General features: G+C 41.2%; 3 protein-coding genes across 8 annotated transcripts in view; 1 reads left to right on the top strand and 2 right to left on the bottom strand.

The window, feature by feature from the left end:
- LOC121536803 (low-density lipoprotein receptor-related protein 2) overlaps nucleotides 1-10,149 on the top strand; it is a 58,470-nt gene extending 48,321 nt beyond the window's left edge. For 2 of the 6 annotated variants that reach the window (XM_041844372.2, XM_041844369.2), the window contains 21 exons: nucleotides 720-836; nucleotides 1,223-1,339; nucleotides 1,609-1,746; nucleotides 2,349-2,471; nucleotides 2,784-2,912; nucleotides 3,073-3,204; nucleotides 3,359-3,490; nucleotides 3,892-4,035; nucleotides 4,275-4,440; nucleotides 4,527-4,655; nucleotides 5,803-6,023; nucleotides 6,305-6,484; nucleotides 6,578-6,697; nucleotides 6,857-6,947; nucleotides 7,084-7,151; nucleotides 7,629-7,746; nucleotides 7,870-7,996; nucleotides 8,310-8,423; nucleotides 8,526-8,633; nucleotides 8,720-8,791; nucleotides 9,018-10,149. In XM_041844372.2, the coding sequence (XP_041700306.2) occupies nucleotides 720-836; nucleotides 1,223-1,339; nucleotides 1,609-1,746; nucleotides 2,349-2,471; nucleotides 2,784-2,912; nucleotides 3,073-3,204; nucleotides 3,359-3,490; nucleotides 3,892-4,035; nucleotides 4,275-4,440; nucleotides 4,527-4,655; nucleotides 5,803-6,023; nucleotides 6,305-6,484; nucleotides 6,578-6,697; nucleotides 6,857-6,947; nucleotides 7,084-7,151; nucleotides 7,629-7,746; nucleotides 7,870-7,996; nucleotides 8,310-8,423; nucleotides 8,526-8,633; nucleotides 8,720-8,791; nucleotides 9,018-9,188 (2,717 nt within the window). In that variant the 3' untranslated portion in view covers nucleotides 9,189-10,149. Of the gene's footprint in view, nucleotides 1-719; nucleotides 837-1,222; nucleotides 1,340-1,608; nucleotides 1,747-2,348; nucleotides 2,472-2,783; nucleotides 2,913-3,072; nucleotides 3,205-3,358; nucleotides 3,491-3,891; nucleotides 4,036-4,274; nucleotides 4,441-4,526; nucleotides 4,656-5,802; nucleotides 6,024-6,304; nucleotides 6,485-6,577; nucleotides 6,698-6,856; nucleotides 6,948-7,083; nucleotides 7,164-7,628; nucleotides 7,747-7,869; nucleotides 7,997-8,309; nucleotides 8,424-8,525; nucleotides 8,634-8,719; nucleotides 8,792-9,017 lie in introns of all 6 variants that reach the window. The other 4 variants (XM_041844371.2, XM_041844366.2, XM_041844370.2 and 1 more) reach the window with 3 other exon arrangements.
- A 102-nt stretch (nucleotides 10,150-10,251) lies between these two features.
- LOC121536120 (retinol dehydrogenase 5-like) lies at nucleotides 10,252-13,976 on the bottom strand. The gene is made up of 3 exons (XM_041843412.2): nucleotides 13,916-13,976; nucleotides 13,626-13,817; nucleotides 10,252-11,115 (listed from the first exon to the last, which is right to left on the bottom strand). The coding sequence occupies exons 1-3, from the start codon at nucleotides 13,974-13,976 to the stop codon at nucleotides 10,895-10,897; spliced, it is 474 nt and encodes a 157-aa protein (XP_041699346.1). The 3' UTR covers nucleotides 10,252-10,894.
- An 873-nt stretch (nucleotides 13,977-14,849) lies between these two features.
- On the bottom strand, nucleotides 14,850-24,214 carry LOC121536804 (retinol dehydrogenase 7). Its single transcript, XM_041844373.1, has 5 exons — nucleotides 24,139-24,214; nucleotides 16,599-16,913; nucleotides 15,948-16,206; nucleotides 15,507-15,670; nucleotides 14,850-15,237 (listed from the first exon to the last, which is right to left on the bottom strand). The coding sequence occupies exons 2-5, from the start codon at nucleotides 16,909-16,911 to the stop codon at nucleotides 15,014-15,016; spliced, it is 960 nt and encodes a 319-aa protein (XP_041700307.1). The 5' UTR covers nucleotides 16,912-16,913; nucleotides 24,139-24,214; the 3' UTR covers nucleotides 14,850-15,013.
- Nucleotides 24,215-24,666: the final 452 nt, after the last annotated feature.

The following is a 24,666-nucleotide window of genomic DNA, read 5'->3' as shown; positions in this document are numbered from 1 at the left end:
CTAAGCGATCCTAGTGGGGGATTCCAATGTAGCTCAGAAATAGTGAGTCACCAATATGAAATAGGGGTGTTGATGGCAAAGAATGGAGCTGTTATTGTTTTATCAGATAACAAAGTGCTCTTGTAAAAGGCTTAACACTTCTGTCTTCGGAGCAGTGTTATGTGAGGCGGGCTTATCAGCTGCTAGAGAAACAGCTTGTCCTCAGCATGTCAGCCGGAGGGAGTGAGGGAGTCGGCCACCTCTGCCCTGGAGAATTTAAACAAGTCTGAGAACATGCCAGTTGATGAGGATAATGTATCTGCTTCAAAGAACAACTAATGTGTTGTATGATGACATTTGTTAGTTTTCTGGGGTTGCCACTCCCCTTGTAACTGTAGTGGTAATGCATGGAGAGAGAACACCTCCAGTGAATTCCATCATGAACTCACCACAGAAAAATGACAGCATGATTGGTTGGGTGCTTTGAGATCGTTTGTTAATGCTAATAACAAGTCATAGCTCAGCAGAGCTGAGGGAGTAGAACTATTGAGGGAATAGAACTATAGTATTTGTCAAAGCAGTTGCTATTTTTGAATGGACTATAATAAAACAATCCCAGAATAATGTAGTAATATTGTAATACCCTCTGTCAGCTGTGTCTACATTGTGTTTGTTTGGACTGGGGCAATGACAACTAATTAAGTATTCCCTTATGCAGTGATAATTCTGTGTTCCCCCAGGCCCGCGTGAGTGCTCCGAGAGTGAGTTTCGCTGCGATAATCTGCACTGCATTCCCGACCGCTGGGTCTGTGACCATGACAACGACTGTGAGGACAACTCAGATGAAAGGGACTGTGGTGAGCGTGGGGCTCTTTGTTTTGGCACTGGCTCTGCTTATTAATGTGTGATGGAATACAGCACCAAGCAAAGAAGCAGTAAAACTTCATATTTTTGAGGCACAGGATACACAGAAAGGACCACCAGAATAAATTGACTTCTTCCGTTGCCCATTTCTACTGGTCAGATTGTGAATTCAAGTCACTTCTAGATGTTTATTTACAGTAGTCATGACAAGTCAACACAAGGTCAGAATCTGAGATACCTCAGTACTTGGCATGACTGTAAATGAGTGAGGTGTAAGGAGTGATATTAGTGCCATCAGAAATAGAATTTGAATTGAAATGGTATCATTAATACCTAAAGTATTAATGATGAGTTGTGTGCTGGCATGGCTGTGTTGCAGAGCTGCGGACCTGTCACCCGGGCTACTTCCAGTGTGGCAGTGGCCACTGCATCGCCGACCGCTTCAAATGTGACGGCAACCCCGACTGCCTGGACTACACTGACGAGACATCATGTCGTAAGTGTTAAATATCATCATAGATGTGTCAATGGGCTGACATCAAATACAACACTCCCAGTGAGCCAAACTGGTTGAAAATACGTTATTTCAACGGTAAAACCAGTTGAAATTACAGATTTTCAACCGGTTTTACTCACTGGGCTTCTATCTCCTCAGAAGTCCAGAACTATTATGATGTTACTACAGCAGCCTCTACAGTTATCCTAAGTTAAAAAGTTACAAACATGAATTTGAATTGTAATGGTCCATTTGTCTTTCATTTGCAGCAACCCGTTATCCCAATGGCACGTATTGCCCACTGTTCCTGTTTGAGTGTAGGAACCATGTGTGTGTGCAGCCCTACTGGAAATGTGACGGAGACAACGACTGTGGAGACCACTCAGATGAAGAGCTCCACCTCTGCTGTAAGGCCAATGCCCCTTCAATGGTTACACTGTTCTTTTAATAGTTACATTGTTGAATGAGTTTTTATTCTTTAACAATGAGAAATTATACCGTGACATTGAGCCTGGCCATGGCCTGGGCCCGTATTTATCATGCATCTCAAAGTAACAGTGCTGATCTAGGATCAGGTCCTCCCTGTCCTTAATAGTCTTAATAGAAGCACAGTTCCCGCTCAGCCCAGTCAAAACTGTTCGCTGCTCTGGCACCCCAATGGTGGAACAAGCTCCCTCACGACGCCAGGACAGCGGAGTCACTCACCACCTTCCGGAGACACTTGAAACCCCACCTCTTTAAGGAATACCTGGGATAGGATAAAGTAATCATTCTACCCCCCCTTACCCCACCCCAAAGAAAGACAAAAAAAAATAATATTGTAAAGTGGTTATCCCACTGAATGCACAATGCACCAATTTGTAAGTTGCTCTGGATAAGAGCGTCTGCTAAATGACGTAAATGTAAATGTAAAATGTATTATGATCTAAAAGTTAAAGCTGATCCTAGATCAGCACTCTTACTCTGAGACGCTTGAGAAAAAATACGGGCCCTGGTCTTGTCTCCCTAGTGGACATCCCGTGTGACCCGCCATTCCGTTTCCGCTGTGACAACAACCGGTGCATCTACAGCCATGAGCTCTGCAACTCAGTGGACGACTGTGGGGACGGCACTGACGAGAAAGAGGAGCACTGTAAGCCAATCACAAGTTACAATACTGTCATATATTGTCCCATCTCCATGGGAGTTTGGAGTACATATAGCCCATCATTGTATGAATATTATGTAGGTTCCATCCCAAATTACACCCTTTTCCCTTTATACTGCACCACTTTTGACCAGGGCCCATAGGGTTCTGGTCAAAAGTAGTGCACCATATAGGGAATAGGGTGCCATTTGGGACGTATTTGTCATGTTACCAAAGGTTATTGTTCATCCGATCGTCCATGTCTTTCACTCTCTGAAATGATTGACATGTTGACATGATGTGTTGTGTTTGTCACAGGCCAGACCCCAACACATGGGCCCTGTTCAGCGGATGAGTACAAATGCAGTAATGGCCAGTGCATCCCTCTGCAGTATGCCTGTGACGACTATGATGACTGTGGAGATCATTCTGATGAGCTGGGCTGCAGTGAGTAACCCACCCAACTCAGTAACCATAGTCTTCCCTCTCCATCTCAATCATCATAAACCGTTATCTTATGCTAAGCTACATGGCTGTTTGTATAATACTGAAGCGAGAGTAAATGTCAACCCTCATAATATGACACATGTATATGTGCTCTCCCCAGATGTTGGCAGTGGGCGCTCCTGCAGTGAGAACATCTGTGAGCACAACTGCACAGACCTGACAGACGGAGGCTTCCTCTGCTCCTGCAGGCCTGGATACAAACCCAGCCAGACAGACAGGAACACCTGTGAAGGTACAGGAAGCATCAGTACAGCCTGAATGTGGAAACACCACTCTGTCTGTACCAATGTCACGCTCTTTTATTACCTCTTATGATTTCTTCTGCTTACGCTATTATTAACCTTTTGCTCTCTCTGTGTTTTTCCTGTTGTTGTGTTTGTGAACAGATGTGAACGAGTGTGAGGTCTACGGGACGTGTCCACAGGAGTGTAAGAACTCCAAGGGAAGCTACGAGTGTTTCTGTGCCCAGGGCTTCCGCTCAGTCAGCGAGCAGCATGGCATTGAGTGTGCTGCTGAGGGTAAGAGCTTAGCTGGACAAGTCATTCCGTTTCGTCCCAAATGGCACCCTATTCCCTTTGTAGTGCACTACTGTACTATATAGGGAAGAGGGTGCCATTTGGGACGCAGCATCTGCCTCCTATCTGTTAGTGCTCTGGAGTAGAATGCCTGAATGTTAAAGGGATATTTCGGGATTTTGGCAATACTAGCAGATACCCATAGACTTCCAGTCATTGTGCTAACGCTAGTTAGCATTGGCTTGCGAAACTACCTCTAACTTACTTCATACTGGACACAGAGACATAAAAATGTTATCCACGAGTTCATCTGACATCTGGGGAAGTAGATAAAGGGCATCATTGCCAAAATTCCGAAGTATCTCTTTAAGGATGGGACCATATTTCACTATTCTCCATTTCAGGAAACCCACCAGTGCTGCTTCTGCCCGACAATGTGCGGATTCGCCGCTTCAACTTGTCATCGGAGCAGTATTCAGACTACGTGGACAACGCCGAGCACATCCAGGCTCTGGACTACCAGTGGGATCCAGAGGGCATCGGACTCAGTAAGACCTTCAGCTCAACTAGTTAACTAGTCAGTGCAATTTGGCTCATGTGAAGAGCACTATGGGAGTGATACAGTGACTGGGGAGGTTTCCACTTCATGACGAACCAAACAGAAGCAAATGGGCCAAAACGGGGAGGGACTACCTGAACTTGTCCAATAACAAACACATTTTGTTTTCCGTTGTAAACCATTTTGCAATGATGTGCACTTCTGAATATGACCCTATTGTGCTCTCAGGTATTGTGTACTGGACGGTCCTGGGCCGAGGATCTCAGTTTGGCTCTATCAAGCGGGCCTACATGACCACATTCAATGACAACGGCAATAACCCAGTGAAGGAGTTGGATCTGAACCTGAGATATGTTGCCAATCCTGATGGTATCGCTGTGGACTGGATCGGAGGGTACAACTCCTTCATTATTGCTTACTATTTTTGCTTTTAAGAATACATTTTTGTATTCAATCTAACAGCTAATCTTGGTTTTACAGTCACATTTACTGGACAGATGCAGGGACCAATCGAATTGAAGTGGCAAAGCTAGATGGGCGCTACAGGAAGTGGTTGATCCATAATGACCTGGACCAGCCAGCTGCTATTGTTTTGAATCCAGCACTCGGGTACGGAAGTGATCAACTACAGTGACATGGGGGGCTTTTTGGTTTGTTCCGAAGAATAAAGTGTGTGTGTGTGTGTGTATCCTTCACAATAAGCAAATATAGTGTATCCTCTCAGATATAACAGCATTGTGGAGTTTACTATATAAATATTATTTAAAAGTCAAAGACATTTGTTAACAAACACTCTGTTAAGCATATCACATTAAGAATCTCCAATCCAAAGTTAAATCTAGAATCGGCTTCCTATTTCACAACAAAGCCTCCTTCACTCATGCTGCCAAACATGCCCTTGTAAAACTGACTATCCTACCGATCCTTGACTTCGGCGATGTCATTTACAACATAGCCTCCAACACTCTACTCAGCAAATTGGATGTAGTCTATCACAGTGCCATCCGTTTTGTCACCAAAGCCCCATATACTACCCACCATTGTGACCTGTACGCTCTTGTTGGCTGGTCCTCACTACATATTCGTCGCCAAACCCACTGGCTCCAGGCCATCTATAAATCACTGCTAGGCAAATCCCCGCCTTATCTTAGCTCATTGGTCACCATAGCAACACCCCCCCTAGTATGTGCTCCAGCAGGTATATCTCACTGGTCATCCCCAAAGCCAACACCTCCTTTGGCCGCCATTCCTTCCAGTTCCCTGCTGCCAATGACTGGAACAAATTGCAAAAATCTCTGAAGCTGGAGACTCTTATCTCCCTCACTAACTTTAAGCATCAGTTGTCAGAGCACCTTACCAATCACTGCACCTGTACACAGCACATCTGAAATTAGCCCACCCAACTACCTCATCCCCATATTGTTATTTATTTTGCTCATTTGCACCCCAGTATCTCTATTTGCACATCATCTCTTGCACATCTATCATTCCAGAGTTAATACTAATTGTAATTATTTAGCACTATAACTTGCTACATTTGCACACACTGTATGTAGATTTTATATTGTGTTATTGACTGTACGTTTTGTTTTTCTTTATTCCATATTTAACTCTGTGTTGTTGTTTTTATCGCACTGCTTTGCTTTATCTTGGCCAGGTCGCAGTTGTAAATGAGAACTTGTTCTCAACTGGCTTACCTGGTTAAATAAAGGTGAAATAAAAATAAATAAAAAATATGTGACTGTGCATTTCCCAGAATCATGTACTGGACAGACTGGGGTAGGAGACCCAGGATCGAGTCTGCCTGGATGGACGGGCAGCACAGGCAGGTTCTGTTGGACGAGGACCTGGGCTGGCCCACTGGACTGACTCTGGACTATCTGAATGGAGACAGGATCTACTGGTGTGACTCCAAGGAGAACATTATAGAGTCCATGAAGCCGGACGGCACCGAGAGGAAGATCATCATGTCAGGAGGTCAGAACCCACTGAGACCTTTCTTAGGCTGCATCCCAAACGGTACCCTGTTCCCTATATAGTGCACTGCTTTTGACCAGGGTCCATAGGCCTCTGGTCAAAAGTAGTGCAGTATGTAGGGAATAGATCGCCTTTTGTGATGCAACAATAGATGTTGCTAACATGCTGGTGATATATTATTTGTAATAACTACTTTATTAACTCCCTTAATAGTTAATGATTGAATCAGACCACGTCTATTGAAGTGCTGGCTAATTAAGTATGGCCATTTTCTGCTTCAGATATTGGTAATCCCTACAGCCTGGATGTCTTTGAGGGGCATGTATACTGGACAACCAAGGAGCGGGGTGAAGTCTGGAAGGCTGATAAGTTTGGGAAGGAGGACAAAGTGAAGGTGCTGACCATCAACCCCTGGCTGACTCAAGTCCGCATCTACCAGGAGCATAGATACAACCGCTCAGGTTAGAGTTTGTCAAGTCTAAAACAAACACACTGTAGTTTTTTCCTGTCTGGTGAGTATAAGGTAGTTACAGGTCTCTTCTTCCCTCTCTCAGTGCCCAACCCCTGTAAGGACATGTGCAGTCACCTGTGTCTGATCCGGCCTGGGGGCTACACCTGCACCTGCCCCCAAGGATCATCCCTGGTCGGCTTCAACCCCAACGAATGTGACGCAGGTATGGTCTATAAAGGAAATCACATCACCTGTGAATGCAGCCTCCCTGCACCATGCACCATTGATCATTGAAATCATACTCTATACTGTACATGCATGGCTGCTCTGATGTTGTTGTGTGACGTTGTGGTGACGTTGTACGTGGCTTTCACTCCTGCAGCCATTGAGGCTCCAGTCTTAATGCCCCTTGCATGCAGATGCATGAACGGAGGGACCTGCTACACTGATGAGGGGGGCCTACCCAAGTGCAAGTGAGTTCAGCAGCTGGTGTCAGGAAGTAGATTCATTGTCATATTATTATAACATGTAACAACACAGCCACAAGCCATATGAGTGTTTCGTTCCACCCCATGAAGAAACATTTGTTTTTTGTCTTTTCTTTTGCAGGTGTCCGTATGGCTATGCAGGGAGTTACTGTGAGATGGGAAAGTCCAGTGGTGCCCCTGCAGGAGCAGGTACAGTAAAACGTGAGATAAGAAGTGGGATATCTGTATGATACTGAATGACCTGCAATATGGATCTCTTCAAATACGATTAGATTTCTCCCCAAACATGTCAGTCCAAAGTGCCAGTCTTCATACAACTTTTCTGAGTAATGGTTCATGATACAGTAGTTCCACAACATTGATTGAGCCAAGTAACATTATCTTTCGTTATACTGTTGTCTCACAAGTCATTATATTATGACCTTGAGATTTGTTTTGACTGAGCAAACACTAAAGCTGTTTTTCTCTCCAGTAAAATATTACTCAGTTCACTAGCTAATAAAAAGCCCAACTCACCATAATCTTTTAACCTCAATTGGTAGTATGTCAGCAAAGTAATAAGTGATACATTGTTTTAGTTTTGGACTACTGATACATGTTTTACAAAAGATGAGTATAAATGTTCTGGAGTAAACTTTGTTGCTTGCTGACATCTTTGTATTTCAGCAGTTGCTGCACTGTTAGCAGTGATTGTCATCATCATCACTGGAGCGTTGGCTGTTGCGGTTTTCCTCAACTACAAACGAACAGGCTCCTTAATCCCGTCCATGCCCAAACTACCCAGGTAGGTTCTCAGCTCACCTGATTTCAAACATCTGTGCTTGCCTCTGTCGTAACATTTCAAACGAGAGCCTCACATGAAATGTGTGTAAATGAGAAACCATTTTCTTGTGTCTTTCCTTTCCAGCCTTAGCAGTCTGGTGAAATCGGGTGACACAGGCAATGGGGTGACGTTTCGCTCGGGTGACAATGTCACCATGGATCTGGGACCTCCACCCATCGGGGTGTCATTCATTGACAGGGCCAAGCATCTGGTAAACTGGATTGTGTTGGTTTAGCACTTAGTGGTGTCACTGCACCTTCAGACTGCACCATCAGCATATTAATCCTGTGTTAGACCCCGGTTGACTTTAGCCCTTTGGATGTCTGTCATTGTACATTATTAACAAGACTAATAGTCAACACATTCCCAGCCAGGGTTGTTTTGCTCTGTAGTTAATAAAGTAAAGCACAAATTGCAGGGCATTGACTTTATACTAAGAGCTTGAAATACATGTAGGTGATAGATAGCAATGCTGTTTGAATCACCTTTGATGGACATGATGAATAACAGTATGTCTCGTTCAGGATGGGAACTTCGCAGTGGAAGCAGGGAGGCAGCCAATCACATTTGAGAACCATCTGTATGCCAATGCAGCGGCTGGATCGTCTAGTGATCCTGCTGTCATCCACGCCACACAGGTAGACAAGACAACACTGTTGCATGAACATACCTAGGGCAGGTTGGATTGACATCATTGTTAAAACAATACTAATTGTTCTGCACTGTTTTACTCCAAACAGGTGACTGTTACTGTTAGCGGTGAGCAGATAGAGAACAACTTTGCGAACCATACAGAGCAGATTGTGAGCACCGTGGACAGTTCCACAGCCAGAGCCAAGCCTGTTCAGGTGACTCTCCCTTCCTGTACTTTTATCATTAGGTAAAGGATAGGGATTATATTGTAATTTACAGCAATGGTGTCCTACATTTACAGGAGTCCAGGTGGAGCACCTTCAAAAGAAAATTGAAGCCAAGCTTAAATTTTGAAAACCCTATCTACTCAGAGGTAAGCCCAATACTGACACCCAATGAGCATTTGGGGGGTGACTGACTCTTTGCTTCATATCTCTCAGCACCTGTTCCTTTTTGAGACACGGCTGTTCTACAGTAGAGAATGGCCCACATGTGTTTGTACTCCTAACTGTTTGAGGTTTGCTTCTGATTCAGAGGTGAACAAATGTTGGGGTTGTGTTGGCCTGTTTTCTGCTAGTCATCCCCTTATTGTTTTTCAGATGCAGAATGAAAAAGCAGTAGGAAGCAATGAGGACAGTTCCTCCACTGACCCCTCTCCCTTTGCCCCAACCACCAAACGCCTGAAGAAGGATCGTCCCAGCACCTACTCACCAACTGAGGACACTTTCCGAGACACGGCGAACCTCGTCAAAGAGGACATCGATGTATGACCCCCTTTCTCACAGATTTGAATCAAAGACACACTCTCCTTTGCACAGAATCTATTTTTATATGTAGCCTGTCTACAAAACTAAGATTGATTTGTGAAAAGAAATTAGACAAACATTTCTTTAGCATACAGAAAATAGGTCTGTCATGACTATGCCTTCAGATATTTCTTATGCCAATTCTTGTTTCATGATTTTTTTTATTGTGATATACTATATGTATATCTTTGCACTGAAACTGCTGATAGAAATGTTATATGTTGTACATTTGTAAATTTGAAGAGTAAGATTTTTGTTGATAATCTATTTCTAACAGCCAGAGAATATTATCTTTTCCATAGTGCTTCATAAACAAAACACACAACAGGTGAAGTGCATTGTGAATTAGGACAATGTTTTGAAAGGATAATTAATTATTTTTGCCACTGAACAAAACTGAATATGTATGCATTTCATCTTGCATGTTTATATACCTCATTTCAGGGCTTAAAAAACAAACAAAACAAATACAAACGGATCCAATTCTTACTATAGCTATTCTAAATCTATAGAAAACTCAGAATATCTCAAAGGATAGTATGCTAAGCATACTTACATGGTACTTAAGATCAAAATGATATACAATGTTCCCTGACTTTTTTGGCATATTTAAATGAAAATGATCATATTTTAGTAAAATGCTTTATGAATAATGATGTCCTCTTTAAAATTAATTTGGAACAATACTTGAATATGGCCATGATTTTAATGTGTGAAGATGTATAATTTTGGACACATCCAGTGACTCTGGAGCTGGTATAGCCCAAGAGCAAAACATCCATATCTGGAGATACAGCATTTGGTCAGGTCATTAAACGAAGAATCTGACTGTTATTTTCTAAACATGGGCTATGAATCCTGTGCTCTTAGATTGATTGTTTTGTATTATGATGAAAATAACAAATAAAGACTGTATCAATGATCATTCTAAATACTGTATGCTCAGATGGTTTTCTAAATAGCAAAGTGGGAGACAAAATGTATGCTGCTGAGACATATAATATAATTTTTTGTTTTGTTTTGTAATACAATCTCAACAGTCTGTTTTTCTTACCTTGAAATACATTGTGATTAACCAAAAATCTATGTTTGAGAAAATTAACTCACATGCATAATAACCTCTTACACACACACACACACACACACACACACTGTATTTTGTAGGCAACACAGGAAGATTTAATATCAATATTCATTAAATTATTCACCATTTGCACTACATACACCACTGATAATCTATGTAGTATCAACATCCCTGAAATGAAAATAATGCATTTAATTCAATCTACAACGTATCATAGATGTGATTGATAAAGGAAAAGGTCCAGTGGCTCGTGTTTGCCACACCCACTTGGTTTGCATGGATCTTTCTGTTGCCTTTGGGGACAGGAAGTAGAACAGCGATGGCGAAGTCTGCAATGAATGCAGGGAGGTAGGACAGGGGGACCCAGATGAGCTTGGTATCCCAAAAGGGTGAGTAGCTGGTGGCGGGCTGTAAGGTCATGCAACTGGTCACTTTGGAGATGTCTCAACTGGAGAAAAATCCTGAGAAATCCTGAGCTTTTACATCTGTAATATAGACTACAGGAAATGGATGAGAGACAGACATGAATGTTTCAGCATTGTAATGACATGACTAAACAATTTTAAAAACATACAGTATACAGTATTTACTCATATTCGTAAAAGAAGTTGGGTTCATATGAGTGCTTGACCTCCTCAGGAAGACGGTTCCACAGTCTCTGCAGGTCTGCTTCAATGAGGTCCAGCCTGGTTACACCCGTCTTGAAGAAACCAGGCTCAATGATACTCACTTTTACACCAAAATTCTGCAAATCCTGCCTGAACATAAAAGCAGGCAGCTTAGTTGTTATGTAGCTAATACATGCTTAAATCTATGAATAACTCTGTGGTGAGAATCTACACTGAGTATACAAAACATTAAAAACACCTGCTCTTTCCTTGACATAGACTTACCAGGTGAATCCAGGTGAAAGCTATGATCCCTTATTGATGTCACTTGTTAAATCCACTTCAATCAGTGTAGATGAAGGGGAGGAGACAGGGTAAAGAAGGATTTTTAAGCCTTGAGATAACTCAATACTAGGAAGAGTCATGTCTTAAGTGTAAAACTAACAATGACGCAATAATCCAAGTCTTCTGGGAATGCTATGAAGTCCAAACGTTATGGGCGGAGTTAGAAAATTGGCTGTCAGAAGTAAATAAACTTTTAATCCGGCCATCTGCATATTTCAAGACATGGCATATGCGGATGCAGTGAGATACCCGATGGGGTTGGACGAAACTTTTCTCATTAATCATCTTGAAAAAAACTTAAATTATATTTAGAAAGTAACTTACACAACCCTGTACATTGCAACTGTTAAGTAAAATAAATGTAGAAACAAAGTATTTTCCACTCAGAGGAGGTTTCTACTATACTGAACTAAAATATAAATGCAACATGTAAAGTGTTGGTCCCATGTCTCATGAGCTGAAATAAAAGATCCCAGAAATGTTCCATATGCACAAAAAGCTTATTTCTCTCCAATTTTGTGCACAAATTTGTTTACATCCCTGTTAGTGAGCATTTCTCCTTTGCCCAGATAATCCATCCACCTGACAGGTGTGGCATATCAAGTGGCTGATTAAACAGCATGATTATTACACAGGTGCACCTTGTGCTGGGGGAAATAAAAGGCCACTCTAAAATGTGCAGTTTTGTAACACAACACAATACCACATTTTGGAGGGAGCGTGCAATTGGCATGCTGACTGCAGGAATGTCCACCAGAGCTGTTGCCAGAGAATTGAATGTTCATTTCTCTACCATAAGCTGCCTCCAACTTCGTTTTACAGAATTTGTCAGTATGTTCAACTGGCCTCACAACTACAGACCACGTGAGACCAGCCACCTGGACAGCTGATAAAACTGTGGGTTTGCACAACCGAAGAATCTCTGCACAAACTGTCAGAAACCGTCTCAGGGAAGCTCATCTGAATGCTCGTCGTCCTCACCAGGGTCTTGACCTGACTGCAGTTCGGAGTCGTAACCGACTTCAGGGGGCAAATGCTCACCTTTGATGGCCACTTGCATGCTGGAGAAGTGTGCTCTTCACAGATGAATCCCAGTTTCAACTGTACCGGGCAGATGGCAGATGCTGATGTCAACGTTATGAAGAGACTGCCCCATGGTGGTGGTGGGGATATGGTATGGGTAGGCATAAGCTACGGATATCGAACACAATTGCATTTAATCGATAGCAATTTGAATGCACCTTGATGACGTCCTTAGGCCCATTGTCATACCATTCATCCGCAGCCATCACCTCATGTTTCAGCAAGATAATGCACGGCCCCATGTCGCAAGGATCGGTACACAATTCATAGAGTTGAAAATGTCCCAGTTCTTCCATGGTCTGCATACGACAGCGTGTTCCAGTTCACGCCAATATCCAGCAACTTCGGACAGCCATTGAAGAGGAGTGGGACAACATTCCACAGGCAACAATCAACAGCCTGATTCACTCTATGTGAAGGAGATGTGCCGCCCTGCATGAGGCAAATGATGGTCACACCAGATACTGACTGGTTTTCTGATCCACGCCCCTACCATTTAAAAAAAAGGTATCTGTGACTAACATATCTGCATTCCCAGTCATGTGAAATCCATAGATTAGGGGCTAATTTATTTATTTCAATTGACTGATTTCCTTATATGAACTGTAACTCAGTAAAATCTTTGAAATTGTTGCGTGTTGCATTTATATTTATTTTTGTTCAGTGTACATGTAATCCTAGAGTGATGCACCCTAGTGAAACTTGTGTCCCATCAATAGTTAGTTGAATTCTGGGAATGTCAAAAGGCAATTCATCTTTAACCAGACATTTTAAATCTACTATAATCCCAGCTGGATGTATGCAGCAAACCTCCATAAATCTTCCATTCCATTTAATCTGCTTGTGAGAAAGTGTTAAAGGATACATGACATGCTTGTGGATCTTGCACCACATATATTTCATTATATAGGGTTTATGTGGTCTATGTACAGAAGTAGTACTTCAAAGCTTGGGACAGCCATAAATCAATATGTTTTAGTGTTCATTGGAAGGAACTAGATTATACATTAAAGCATGAATATTGTAATTAGGCATCTAATTAAAATCATTTCAGTAATGCAGAACAAACTTGGCTGATGACTAACAAAAGTTTGTCCATTTTCTCATCACTATGTCTATGTTATGGTAGGTATTCTATATGTTTCCTCGACAGCTCTCAGGGTGACAGTGGTTTGAAGATATGCAGATTTATGTGTCAGTTAGAGGGTTGCGAGGTAGTCAAGCACCCCTATCCCGTTTTTATCTCTCCCAGTGCTTGACTCTGACTGGCACCCTATCCACCCCTGAACAGAACGGTGTTCAGTCTGGGAGAGGCCACAGCCTTCAAATCCGAGCCACCTTTCTCTGTGAGACAAGTGGATATTACATTAAACCCCTTTCGGTCAAGCCGACTTGCCACCAAATTTCCAAATCCACTATCACTGCCTGTGATAAAGATATCTCCAATAAACCAGGTGATGGCTAAGGCTGTAACTGAAGAAAAAAAACTTAAACAATTGCTTTCTTTATTACATTGCAAGAAATCTATGTTAAAAAACGTTATAAAAGACAAAGAACTTTATCAATCTCACCTGAGAAAAATCTACTAGATATTCTCTTCAGAGACCATAGGGAAGACCTGTAGGGAGTCATTTCAGTTATATAATGGTATTTTTTTCAATAACACATTATCCTGTTTTTTTTCTTCTTCAAAACACCAGAGAAAGCTGAGTCTAATCGCTCCTTCATTTGAATAGTTTACGCGTTTGCCAGTATAATAAAAACACCACAACAGTAACGACAAAGTGGAATAGGCTCTGAAGAACCATCTTCAAAAACAGTATGAGTCTTCAAAATAAGACAATAGCTCAGTGTTTAGAGTATAGGCCTACAATATCATTCCTACGTTTATTTTCATAATGCAATTGCTTGTCTGTGTGTCCTCCAACTCCATAATCCTCGTCTATCTTACTTATAGAACTGGTACACATTATATTATTATTTTGTCATAATCACATGCAGCAATGCACCTGATCATAAGCACACTTGGCTGCAAGGTGCTCACAACTTTTCATATGACATACATGTCCAGCAGGGTGAAAGGTCATCTTCATTTGAGAAGCTCAGCAGGCTATTAGGTATTTCTGGTCGGAGAGAATTTAGCTTAATAGAAAAAAAGATCTAAATTCTACAACTCTTTCTGCAATAATGATTTCTGATTCCTTAGTTGGAATTAATGGTAGCATGTCACAGGTATATCCAATGAGAGTAAACATAATTTGATCAGGAATGTGTTGAATTGTAAGCATTTGTTTTTTGATAGGAAGAATTTGCTGCAAGTCATACTAGGGTACAAGCTAATAGTTAGTCTACAGAGACAGAATATCACTTACTATATGTATCAAGTGGACATAATGCAACCACCGCTTCATTTGAACTACTGAAAATCTCTCCATTCGGTTTTATTATCAGACCAGGGAAACAGACAGTACAAATCCAAATGTGATTAGACAAAATGCAACTCTGTTTAAGTTTGAAAACAAATTAGTGTTTATTTTTCCATTCATTGGTTGAATCACATGCTATACATTTTTTCCAATGATAAAAAACGCACTGCATTACATTTTTCTTGCTCTCCTGTGGGTGTAAATAAAGACTTCCTCCTACTTTTGGTCAGACAACCATTAACATTAAAGAATAGATCCTGTTGGGTTGGCCATATCTTTTAAGAGCATTTTGTCTGCGATCCAAGTTGGCAGGTAGGACATAGGCAACCATAAGAACTTGGCATCCCAGCCAGGTGAGTAGCGGGTACGAGGGTGGACAGCAGAGATGGCATGCTCCATGCAGCTCACAACCTTCATCAGGTCCCCATCCAGCAACGTCGCAACATTCTTCTCCAATGTAACATTTGCTGGAAGAAAGGTATTGCCTCCATCAACAAGCTGATTTTGACATCTTGGAACACAATGAAGAAATTGTATGTCTGACTGTTTGAGGCAGGCAGGCTGAACTTGCCTGACTGCTCAGTTCACTTGCTCTGGGCAATCCTTGTCAATGCGTTCTTGGAGAGCTTGTCATTCTGTCACATAGGTTACGAGAATCCTATTTGCATCTATCATATTACAGCAGCATGCATAGGTTCATGTGTATGTTTGTTTTGTTTAAAAATAAATAACTTACCTCTCTCTGGGTAATCATGTCCATATTGATCTTTGATTTCTTCAGGCAGTTTGTCCCACAATGTCTTTACATTTTTTCTCAGGAGATGTAGATCAGTCACACTTGTTTTGAAAAATCCTGGTTCCAGACACAGGACTTTAACTCCAAAAGCTGACATGTTCATCCTGGAATTCAAAAACAAGAATATGCCACAACAAACATTAATACATCTGCAATACAGTATTCATATGAAGTCAGAGCCATAGAGAACAATGCTCTGAGCATCACGATTCAGTTTCAAATTCAAATAACCGTGATACAGTTTATTGCACTACTATGCTTTATCTTGGCCAGGTCGCAGTTGTAAATGAGAACCTGTTCTCAACTGGCTTACCTGGTTAAATAAAGGTGAAATAAAAAAAAATAAAAAAATATGCTTAGACAAAAAGCAAGGACACTCACCGCAGACTGTCATTGAAAGCCTCCACTCCATATTTTGACACACAGTAGGGACCCCCGAAGGCACTTATCCTCCCAAACACGCTGGCCACATTCACCACCCTACCCCTGGCCATCTTGATGAGGGGCAGGACGCTCAGAGTTACACCAATGACTCCAATGAGGTTCACATCCAGCATGGACTTGTAGTCGTCGATGGTCATCCAGTCACAGGGACCAGATGGTACAGAGACTCCAGCATTGTTCACCACAGCCCACAGACCTGAAATGGCATGAAAGTAGAGCCTTGTTATGTACCAACATCACACACACAGCAGGACACAGGCAGCAGTCACAATGGATGGAGGAAAACATTCCATGCCTACAGGTGTCAACAAGTGCTTACATGCCAGTTGTCACATGTGGGAGTGAGGGCTCTTTCAGTGAGAAGGTGTGTTCAGAGATGTTGGGTTAACTTGTTTGTGGTTGGAAATTCCATAGCAACAGTTGACTCTGACTCATGGTAATAGAACAAATGAGTAGAGCAGTAGTCAGTCTAGATACTTGGATATTTTGAATAACAAACGTTTCCCCCAATTTAAGTCAGAAAAGCCTTGGAGGCAATTTTTAAGAGAGTTGCAACATTTGGCTAAACTGGTCTTCAAAGACACTCACCCTTCTCCCCAACCAAGGTTTTGATAAATGCTGTTGCTTTGTTGACACTGTCAGTGCTGACGACATCCAGGTGGACTGTGTTCAGTCGTTCAGAAGAGACCTTCTTCAGCTCATCCTCCCCCTTCTCAGTGTAGCAGGCTGCGATCACACAGAAGCCCAGCTTGTCCAGATGTCTGGCTAGAAGGTTCCCGAACCCAGAGTCACAGCCAGTGATGTAGACATATTTCTGTCCTTTATTGGGTACTCTTGCGAGTTCCCTGTACCAGCGGAACACAAACCAAAAAGCCACCAGTCCAAGAATGTACAGGAACATTTCTGAGACAGAAGAATGAGGTTCATTCAGATAAACACCTATTTTTCATCATATTACAAATCTTTAATTTTCAATTGTTCTTTTTGCAAAGATAGGCAAATGAAGGTTAATCGGGGGCATATACTTTTGTCTTCGGACTATCTTACTGAGGCGCAAAATCTAGAAGGAAAATCAATGCAATCAGAGCCATTGCAAAATCAGCTGAATCTTGACACATTCTTGAGTAGTTTACAGATAGAAAACAGTACATTTCCATCCATTTCAATTGGATTTTAGAAGCAATTTCATATCAAATCTGCTGTTTGCATTAAGTTAAAATATTTAAGGTTTTCATAGGCCTATTTACATTTATCTGGTGTGCGACTGCAAGTTTAGCTTAGTGACTAGTAGGGATGGGTATGAGTAACCAAGTACTCCAACGGACGTCAAAGCTCGATCTTTAACCAGATATAAAAAATACTGAAACTATTTGGTGGAATGTGCTTTGTGGCTTCCTGAACAGGTAAGTTAAATTTTGTCTTGAAGACAACGTTAACACTCTAGTGTTCCATTTGTACATGTGCATTTGCGGGGCACAACAAAAAGCAAAAAATAAATCAAGCCAAGCATCACACAGTTCTTCTCCCTAAATTCCCTTCCCCTCTGTGTCTCATTCACTCAATTGCGTTCTGACCGCTGCCTACACACAAATGTGCCGAGTGCGCACACAAGCTCCCTATAGGTCTATAGAAATAAATGCCTATAAAATGTATCGAACTGATGGGATACACAAGCTACATTCCTTGCCAAATGACAACAGTTTTATCACAAATTCAAAATCGACTGGTTGATTGAAGTAGGAAAATATGTGTTCCAACAACGAGCTGCAGTTTTGGAATATTTGCGTCCCATCTACTTCTGCTTAGGCTATTTTGCGAACTGCTAGTGCCATTAAGAATTGGTTAGCCTAGACCAGGGATGGGCAACTGGTGGCCCTCTGACCCCTTTTTGTAGGCCCGTGGATCAATATCCCTAAAAAAAAGGAACTAATTTGGGGTCTCAACTTACCGTTGAGTTACAATAGTAGAATCTCCAAGGTGCAATTTCGAAATGTTGTGCATCAGACGTTTTTCTGTTGTTATGTCAGTCACTGACAGTCACTCAATTAGCCCATGTCAGCAAACATTTTTTTGGGTAAGTTAGTCTAGCGGCCAGCTATCTAAACTTGTAGTAATCAAGGTCGAATTACTGACCAGGGGGCCCCCATTGATTTTGTTGGTCACTCTGACTCAGATATCATATTAAAAACTGCAAATGTTTCTCTCCACTCTATGGCAAAATGTGTAGAATTACAGGAAATTAGCTGTTAAACAAAATGTTGCTTAGGGCTCCCAAAACGCTATGGACGACTGTCTGCTTGTGTGGGTATGGATGTGGGTACACAGACCTGTGAGCCACTGCAGCAACTATTGATGATTTCAGATTTTTTGTGGCCCCTACCCCATCAAAGTTGCCCATCTCTGGCCTAGGATATAGCCCCCTAAACATAGCCAGTTTCCACACTGAAAATACGCAAAAACATTAGTTTGATAAAGACAAAGAGCGTCTTTTCATCAGAATCATTAATCAAAGGCCTACTCCAAACAGATGTCATGGCCGTAATTCATCACCATGCAGTGTTCAAAATGGATTAGCAATTCCTCATTGAAAACATACATGTCCAAAGAACAGGCAGAATAAACTAAATAGAACGTCTGTTTAAGACAGATTTTGGTTTGTAACCCTGAAAAAAGTGTCTTTCAACTCGCCAAATTGAGTCCCATTTCAAATGATCACTCAGAATAACTGTTCCAGATGCAAGATGCATATCACTTTGCACTGGCAGCATTTTTCATTTGGAAAAATAATCTGTTCCATTTTATTCTGTTATATTACATCATGTTTTTTTACTATAAAAATAGGTGTCTTGAGTGTGATAAGGGCTCGGAAAATAAGAGTGTCTTGTCTGCTAAATTAACAAAGCAAGGCTATGCCATTGTACAGCCATAAGCTTCTACAAGCAAACTCCAGGTTACTGCCTTTTTGAAGATTGTGTTCCACGATATAATAACCAGTTGATATTATAGTTTCATTCAAATTAATCTTAAATGGCACTTGCATTCAGATGTCAAATTAGAATTATGTTCTTTGAAATGTTTACAAATTAATAAAAAATGAAAAGCTGAAATGTCTTGAGTCAATAAGTACTCAACCCCTTTGTTCTGGCAAGCCTAAATAAGTGAGAGTAAAAATGTGATTAACAAGTCGCATAATAAGTTGCATGGACTCACTCTGTGTGCAATAATAGTGTTTAACATGATTTTTGAATGACTACCTCCTCTCTGTACCCCACACATACCTTACAGATAATTGTCTCTCAGTCAAGCAGTGAATTTCAAACACAGTTTCAACCAAAAAGACCAAGGAGGTATTCCAATGGCTCACAAAGAAGGGCACCTTTTGGTAGATGGGTAAAAAAAAAAAAAGCAGACATTGAATATCCCTTTGAGCTTGATGAAGTTATTCATTACACTCTGGGTGGTGTATCAATAGACCCAGTCACTACAAATATACAGGTGTCCTTCCTAACTCAGTACCAACTCCTAACTCAGTACCACTCTCCATATTTTCAAGCATAGTGGTGGCTGCATCATGTCATGGGTATGCTTGTAATCGTTAAGGACTGGGGTGTTTTTCAGGATAAAAAAGAAACTGAATAGAGCTAAGAACAGGCAAAATCCTAGAGGGAAACCTTGTTCAGTCTGCTTTCCACCAGACACTGGGAGTTGAATTTACCTTTCAGCAGGACAATAACCTAAAACACAAGGTCAAATCTACATTGGAGTTGCTTACCAAGTAGAATGTGAATGTTCCTGAGGGCTGAGTTACAGTTGACTTAAATCTACTTGAAAATCTATGGCAAGACCTGAAAATAGTTGTCTAGCAATGATCAACAACCAATTTGACAGAGCTTGATGAATTATGAAAATAATAAAATGGGCAAGTGTTGCACAATCCAGGTGTGGAAAGCTCTTAAAGACTTACCCAGAAAGACTCACAGCTGTAATCGCTGTCAAAGGTTACATCTACAAAGTATTGACTAAGGGGTGTGAATACTTATGTAAATTAGATATTTCTGTATTTCATTTTCAATAAATTAGCACAAATTTCTAAAAACATATTTTCATTTCGTCATTATGGGGTATTGTGTGTAGATGGGTGAGAAAGAACATATATTTAATCAATTTTCAATTCAGGCTGTAACACAACTAAATATGGAATAAGTCAAGGGGTATGAATACTTTCTGAAGGCACTGTATATGGGGCAATTTATCAATTAGGATTTGTTATCTGTAAAGGTTATGATAAGTCAGGCATTGTTGTGCACTGTTGGCACAGGCCTATAGATAAATGAGCACATAAAAAAAATGTTGAATGCCCATTCCTAGTGACTAGCCTACAGCTACAGCAGTGTTCTTTAATCCTGGTCCTGGGGACCCAAATGGGTGCACATTTTAGTTTTTTCCTTAGCATAGCATTACACACCTGATTCAAATCATCAAAGCTTGATGATTGGTTGATCATTTGAATCAGCTGTGTAGTGCTAGAGAAAAGCAAAAATGTGCACCCTTTTGGGTTTTTTCCCAGGACCAGGATTAATAAACACTTGAATACAGTAATGACATAATATTTCTATGTGAATTATATAGTAGGCCTAAAGTATATATCTGATCAAATCTAAACAGTTTAACAGTCAGGTGAACATGAACTGAGGCATGGAATCTTTTTTCATGGGTAAGTCAATTTCGCAACAAAAGATGATGTATTATGATCAAGTAGGCTACCTCCAAAATGATTAGCCTTCCTTATTCCCTGGATCATCATCAAGACCATGAACTGTTTGTATAACATCTCCTGTTTATCATTTTAACCAGGAATGATATTTTTGACCACTATGGGTGATCTGATTATGTCTAGTAGGATAAACTATGTATTGAGAAAAAATTAGTCGGATAAATGCCTCAAATGCTTGGACAACATTTACATTAGCCCTCAGGAACGTCCACTGATACACTGGTGCCGACGAGGATGGCGGCCTCGCGACTAGCTCTTAGGAAACTTTGCTTGGCACCTAAAACCCTCACAAACTTTTACAGATGCACAATTGAGAGCATCCTGTCGGGCTGTATCACTGCCTGGTACGGCAACTGCACCACCCGCAACCGCAGGGCTCTCCAGAGGGTGGTGCGGTCTGCTGAACGCATTACCGGGGGCAAACTACCCGCCCTCCAAGACACCTACAGCACCCGATGTCACAGGAAGGCCAAAAAGATCATCAAGGACATCAACCACCCGATCCACTGCCTGTTCACCCCGCTATCATCCAGAAGGCGAGGTCAGTACAGGTGCATCAAAGTTGGGACCGAGAGAATGAAAAACAGCTTCTATCTCAAGGTCATCAGACTGTTAAATAGCCATCACTAGCACATTAGAGGCTGCTGCTGCCTATTGAAATCACTGGCCACTTTAAGAAATGGAACACTAGTCACTTTAATAATGTTTACATACCTTGCACTACTCATCTCATATGTATATACTGTATTCTATTCTATAATATTCTACTGTATCTTAGTCCATGCCGCTTGTCCATATATGTATATATTCTTAAATTCTGTTTCTTACTAGATTTGTGTGTATTGGGTATATGTTGTGAAATTGTTAGATATTACTTGTTAGATATTACTGCATTTCGCTACACCCGCAATAACATCTGCTAAACACGTGTATGTGACAGATAAAATGTGATTTGATTTAGTCTACAGCAGCACCCAAAAATGCCCTGCATGGTCAATCTGTAGTATGCATTGGCCGTGCAGCATTTACAGTGATATGGCCTCTGCAGAAGTTAGGGCATTCATACATCGTGTGCGTCGCGGAGCAGTGCAGAGCTGTTGTCAAGGAAGTGAGTTTGTGTCTATAAAAGACAACCAATCACGAAATTTGAGAGGCGCTCTATGATGCGGTACAGAGCTCAATTTGGCCTCTGCATGCCTCTGGAGGCGCCGCAACTGCGTCACACCCTCCATACTGAGCTCCCGACCACATTTTCGGATTAAGCATAATTTTAGAAATTAATTTATATATATATATATATATATAGCTCTGGAAATGTTTTCTTAAATCAGCATCTCTACATGTATGACAGCCATTCCATTCCAGTGTCTGTTGAATTCCAACACAGGCACAACTCATTCTACTGAATTAGGTACTGATTAGGTGATCACATGAACCACATTTTATTTAACGAGGAAAAGTATAAAAACCACTGCTGTGGTCATCACTATCCTCTTGCAATAGGACCAGCTGGATGGCAAAAACAGTGCTAATAGTACCTCAAAAGTAATATTAATAAAAAAATAACTATTGACCATGCCAAAAGAGTTGAAAAGGAAAGTTTTGAGTGAGGAAAAGAAGGGTTAAATTCTGGCTTTACTGGCAGAGGGATACAGTGAGCGTCAGGTTGCTTCCATCCTTAAAATTTCAAACAAGGTCAACAAAGACAACAAAGCTACAGACCGGCAGAGGGCGAAAACGACTCTCTACTGACCGGGATGACCGCCAACTCATTTGAATGTCACTCAACAACCGTAGGATGACATCAAGTGACCTACAAAAAGAATGGCAAACGGCAGCTGGGGTGAAGTGCACGGCGAGGACGGTTCGAAACAGGCTCCTAGGGGCAGGGCTGAAGTCGTGCAAAGCTAGAAAAAAGCCCTTCATCAATGAGAAGCAAAGAAGAGCCAGGCTGAGGTTTGCAAAAGACCATTAGGATTGGACCGTAGAGGACTGGAGTAAGGTCATATTCTTCTGATGAGTCCAATTTTCAGCTTTGCCCAACACCTGGTCGTCTAATGGTTAGACGGAGACCTGGAGAGGCCTACAAGCCACAGTGTCTCGCACCCACTGTGAAATTTGGTGGAGGATCGGTGATGATCTGGGGGTGCTTCAGCAATGCTGGAATCGGGCAGATTTGTCTTTGTGAAGGACGCATGAATCAAGCCACGTACAAGGTTGTCCTGGAAGAAAGCTTGCTTCCTTTTGCTCTGACATTGTTCCCCAACTCTGAGGATTGGTTTTTCCAGCAGGACAATGCGCCATGCCACACAGCCAGGTCAATCAAGGTGTGGATGGAGGACCACCAGATCAAGACCCTGTAATGGCCAGCCCAATCTCCAGACCTGTACCCCATTGAAAACATCTGGAATGTGATCAAGAGGAAGATGGATGGTCACAAGCCATCAAACAAAGCCGAGCTGCTTGAATTTTTGCACCAGGAGTGGCATAAAGTCACCCAACATCAATGTGAAAGACTGGTGGAGAGCATGCAAAGACGCATGAAAGCTGTGATTGAAAATCAGGGTTATTCCACCAAATATTGATTTCTGAACTCTTCCTTAGTTAAAACATTAGTATTGTGTTGTTTAAAAATGAACATGAACTTATTTTCTTTGCATTATTCGAGGTCTGACAACACTGCATCTTTTTTTGTTATTTTGACCAGTTGTCATTTTCTGCAAATAAATGCTCTAAATGACAATATTTTTATTTGGAATTCGGGAGAAATGTTGTCAGTAGTTTATAGAATAAAACGAAAATGTTAATTTCACCCAAACACATACCTATAAATAGTAAAACCAGAGAAAGTTATATTTTTGCAGTGGTCTCTTAATTTTTTCCAGAGCTATATATATATATATATATATATATATATATATATATTAAAAATTGTTATTCCAATGCCCCACTTTGGGCATCACGTGATGGCGATGCACCCTTCAACACCTACGCCAAGCCAAGCGACAATCAATACCAAGACGGAACAAAAAATATATTTAAAATCGACAGAGACTGAACATGCAAAAATATGATAATTAATCAGATTCAGGCGCCATGCGATACAATTGCCTCGTTATAAGTAATCAAATATTTCAATAACCATGTCAGTAGGCAGTTAGATTACTTGACTGACTATTCAGTCACTGGTGAAGTGAGTGAACTACGACTTTTGCAACTTTGTCAACTCAACTAACGGCTGTCCTTTTTGTTTATAGCTTTTTAACTTTCATGTTCATCAAACATTGAACTGCCGATTAATATGCCTTCCTCAGAAGTCAAGATATGGCAAAGAAACGTTACTGAAACACTTACCCCTGGCGACAAACGTGCGCTCTTTGAGTTGCTGGTAACAACAGTGACTATTCCTTATGTGTTATTCATCTTCCGGTTTGTGTGTGTGTGTGTGTGTGTGTGTGTGTGTGTGTGTGTGTGTGTGTGTGTGAACTATTGCTCTTTCAGAAAGTTTGGTAAACTCTTTTTTGATATACGGTCGACGTCTTCCATCTACTGGACATTTTATGTTCAAGTTTATTCATATCCACATGGTGTGGATAGGCCTACACAGTACAATGAAACGCTTACTTGGGCAGGTTCACCTCTCAACAATGCAACAAAAAAGAAAAGAAAAACATTCTCAATGGAATAAGAATTTATAAAATTGGGCAGAAATATAAATACAAGGTAGGCACTGCAACTACACTTCTATGAAAGCTGGAAACCAGTTGTTAATTTCAAGTGTTTTACATATATATTGTTAAACATTTTATTCAGACATATGGGGAGACAGGCAGGTAGGAAAACAATAGTAAAGGTGGAGACAGATTGAACCCCAGTTGGGGA

Source organism: Coregonus clupeaformis, chromosome 23 (assembly GCF_020615455.1).
Source record: "Coregonus clupeaformis isolate EN_2021a chromosome 23, ASM2061545v1, whole genome shotgun sequence".
Lineage (NCBI taxonomy): Eukaryota > Metazoa > Chordata > Actinopteri > Salmoniformes > Salmonidae > Coregonus > Coregonus clupeaformis.
The sequence above is the reverse complement of the archived record's forward strand: the minus strand, read 5'-3'. Positions and strand labels throughout refer to the sequence as shown.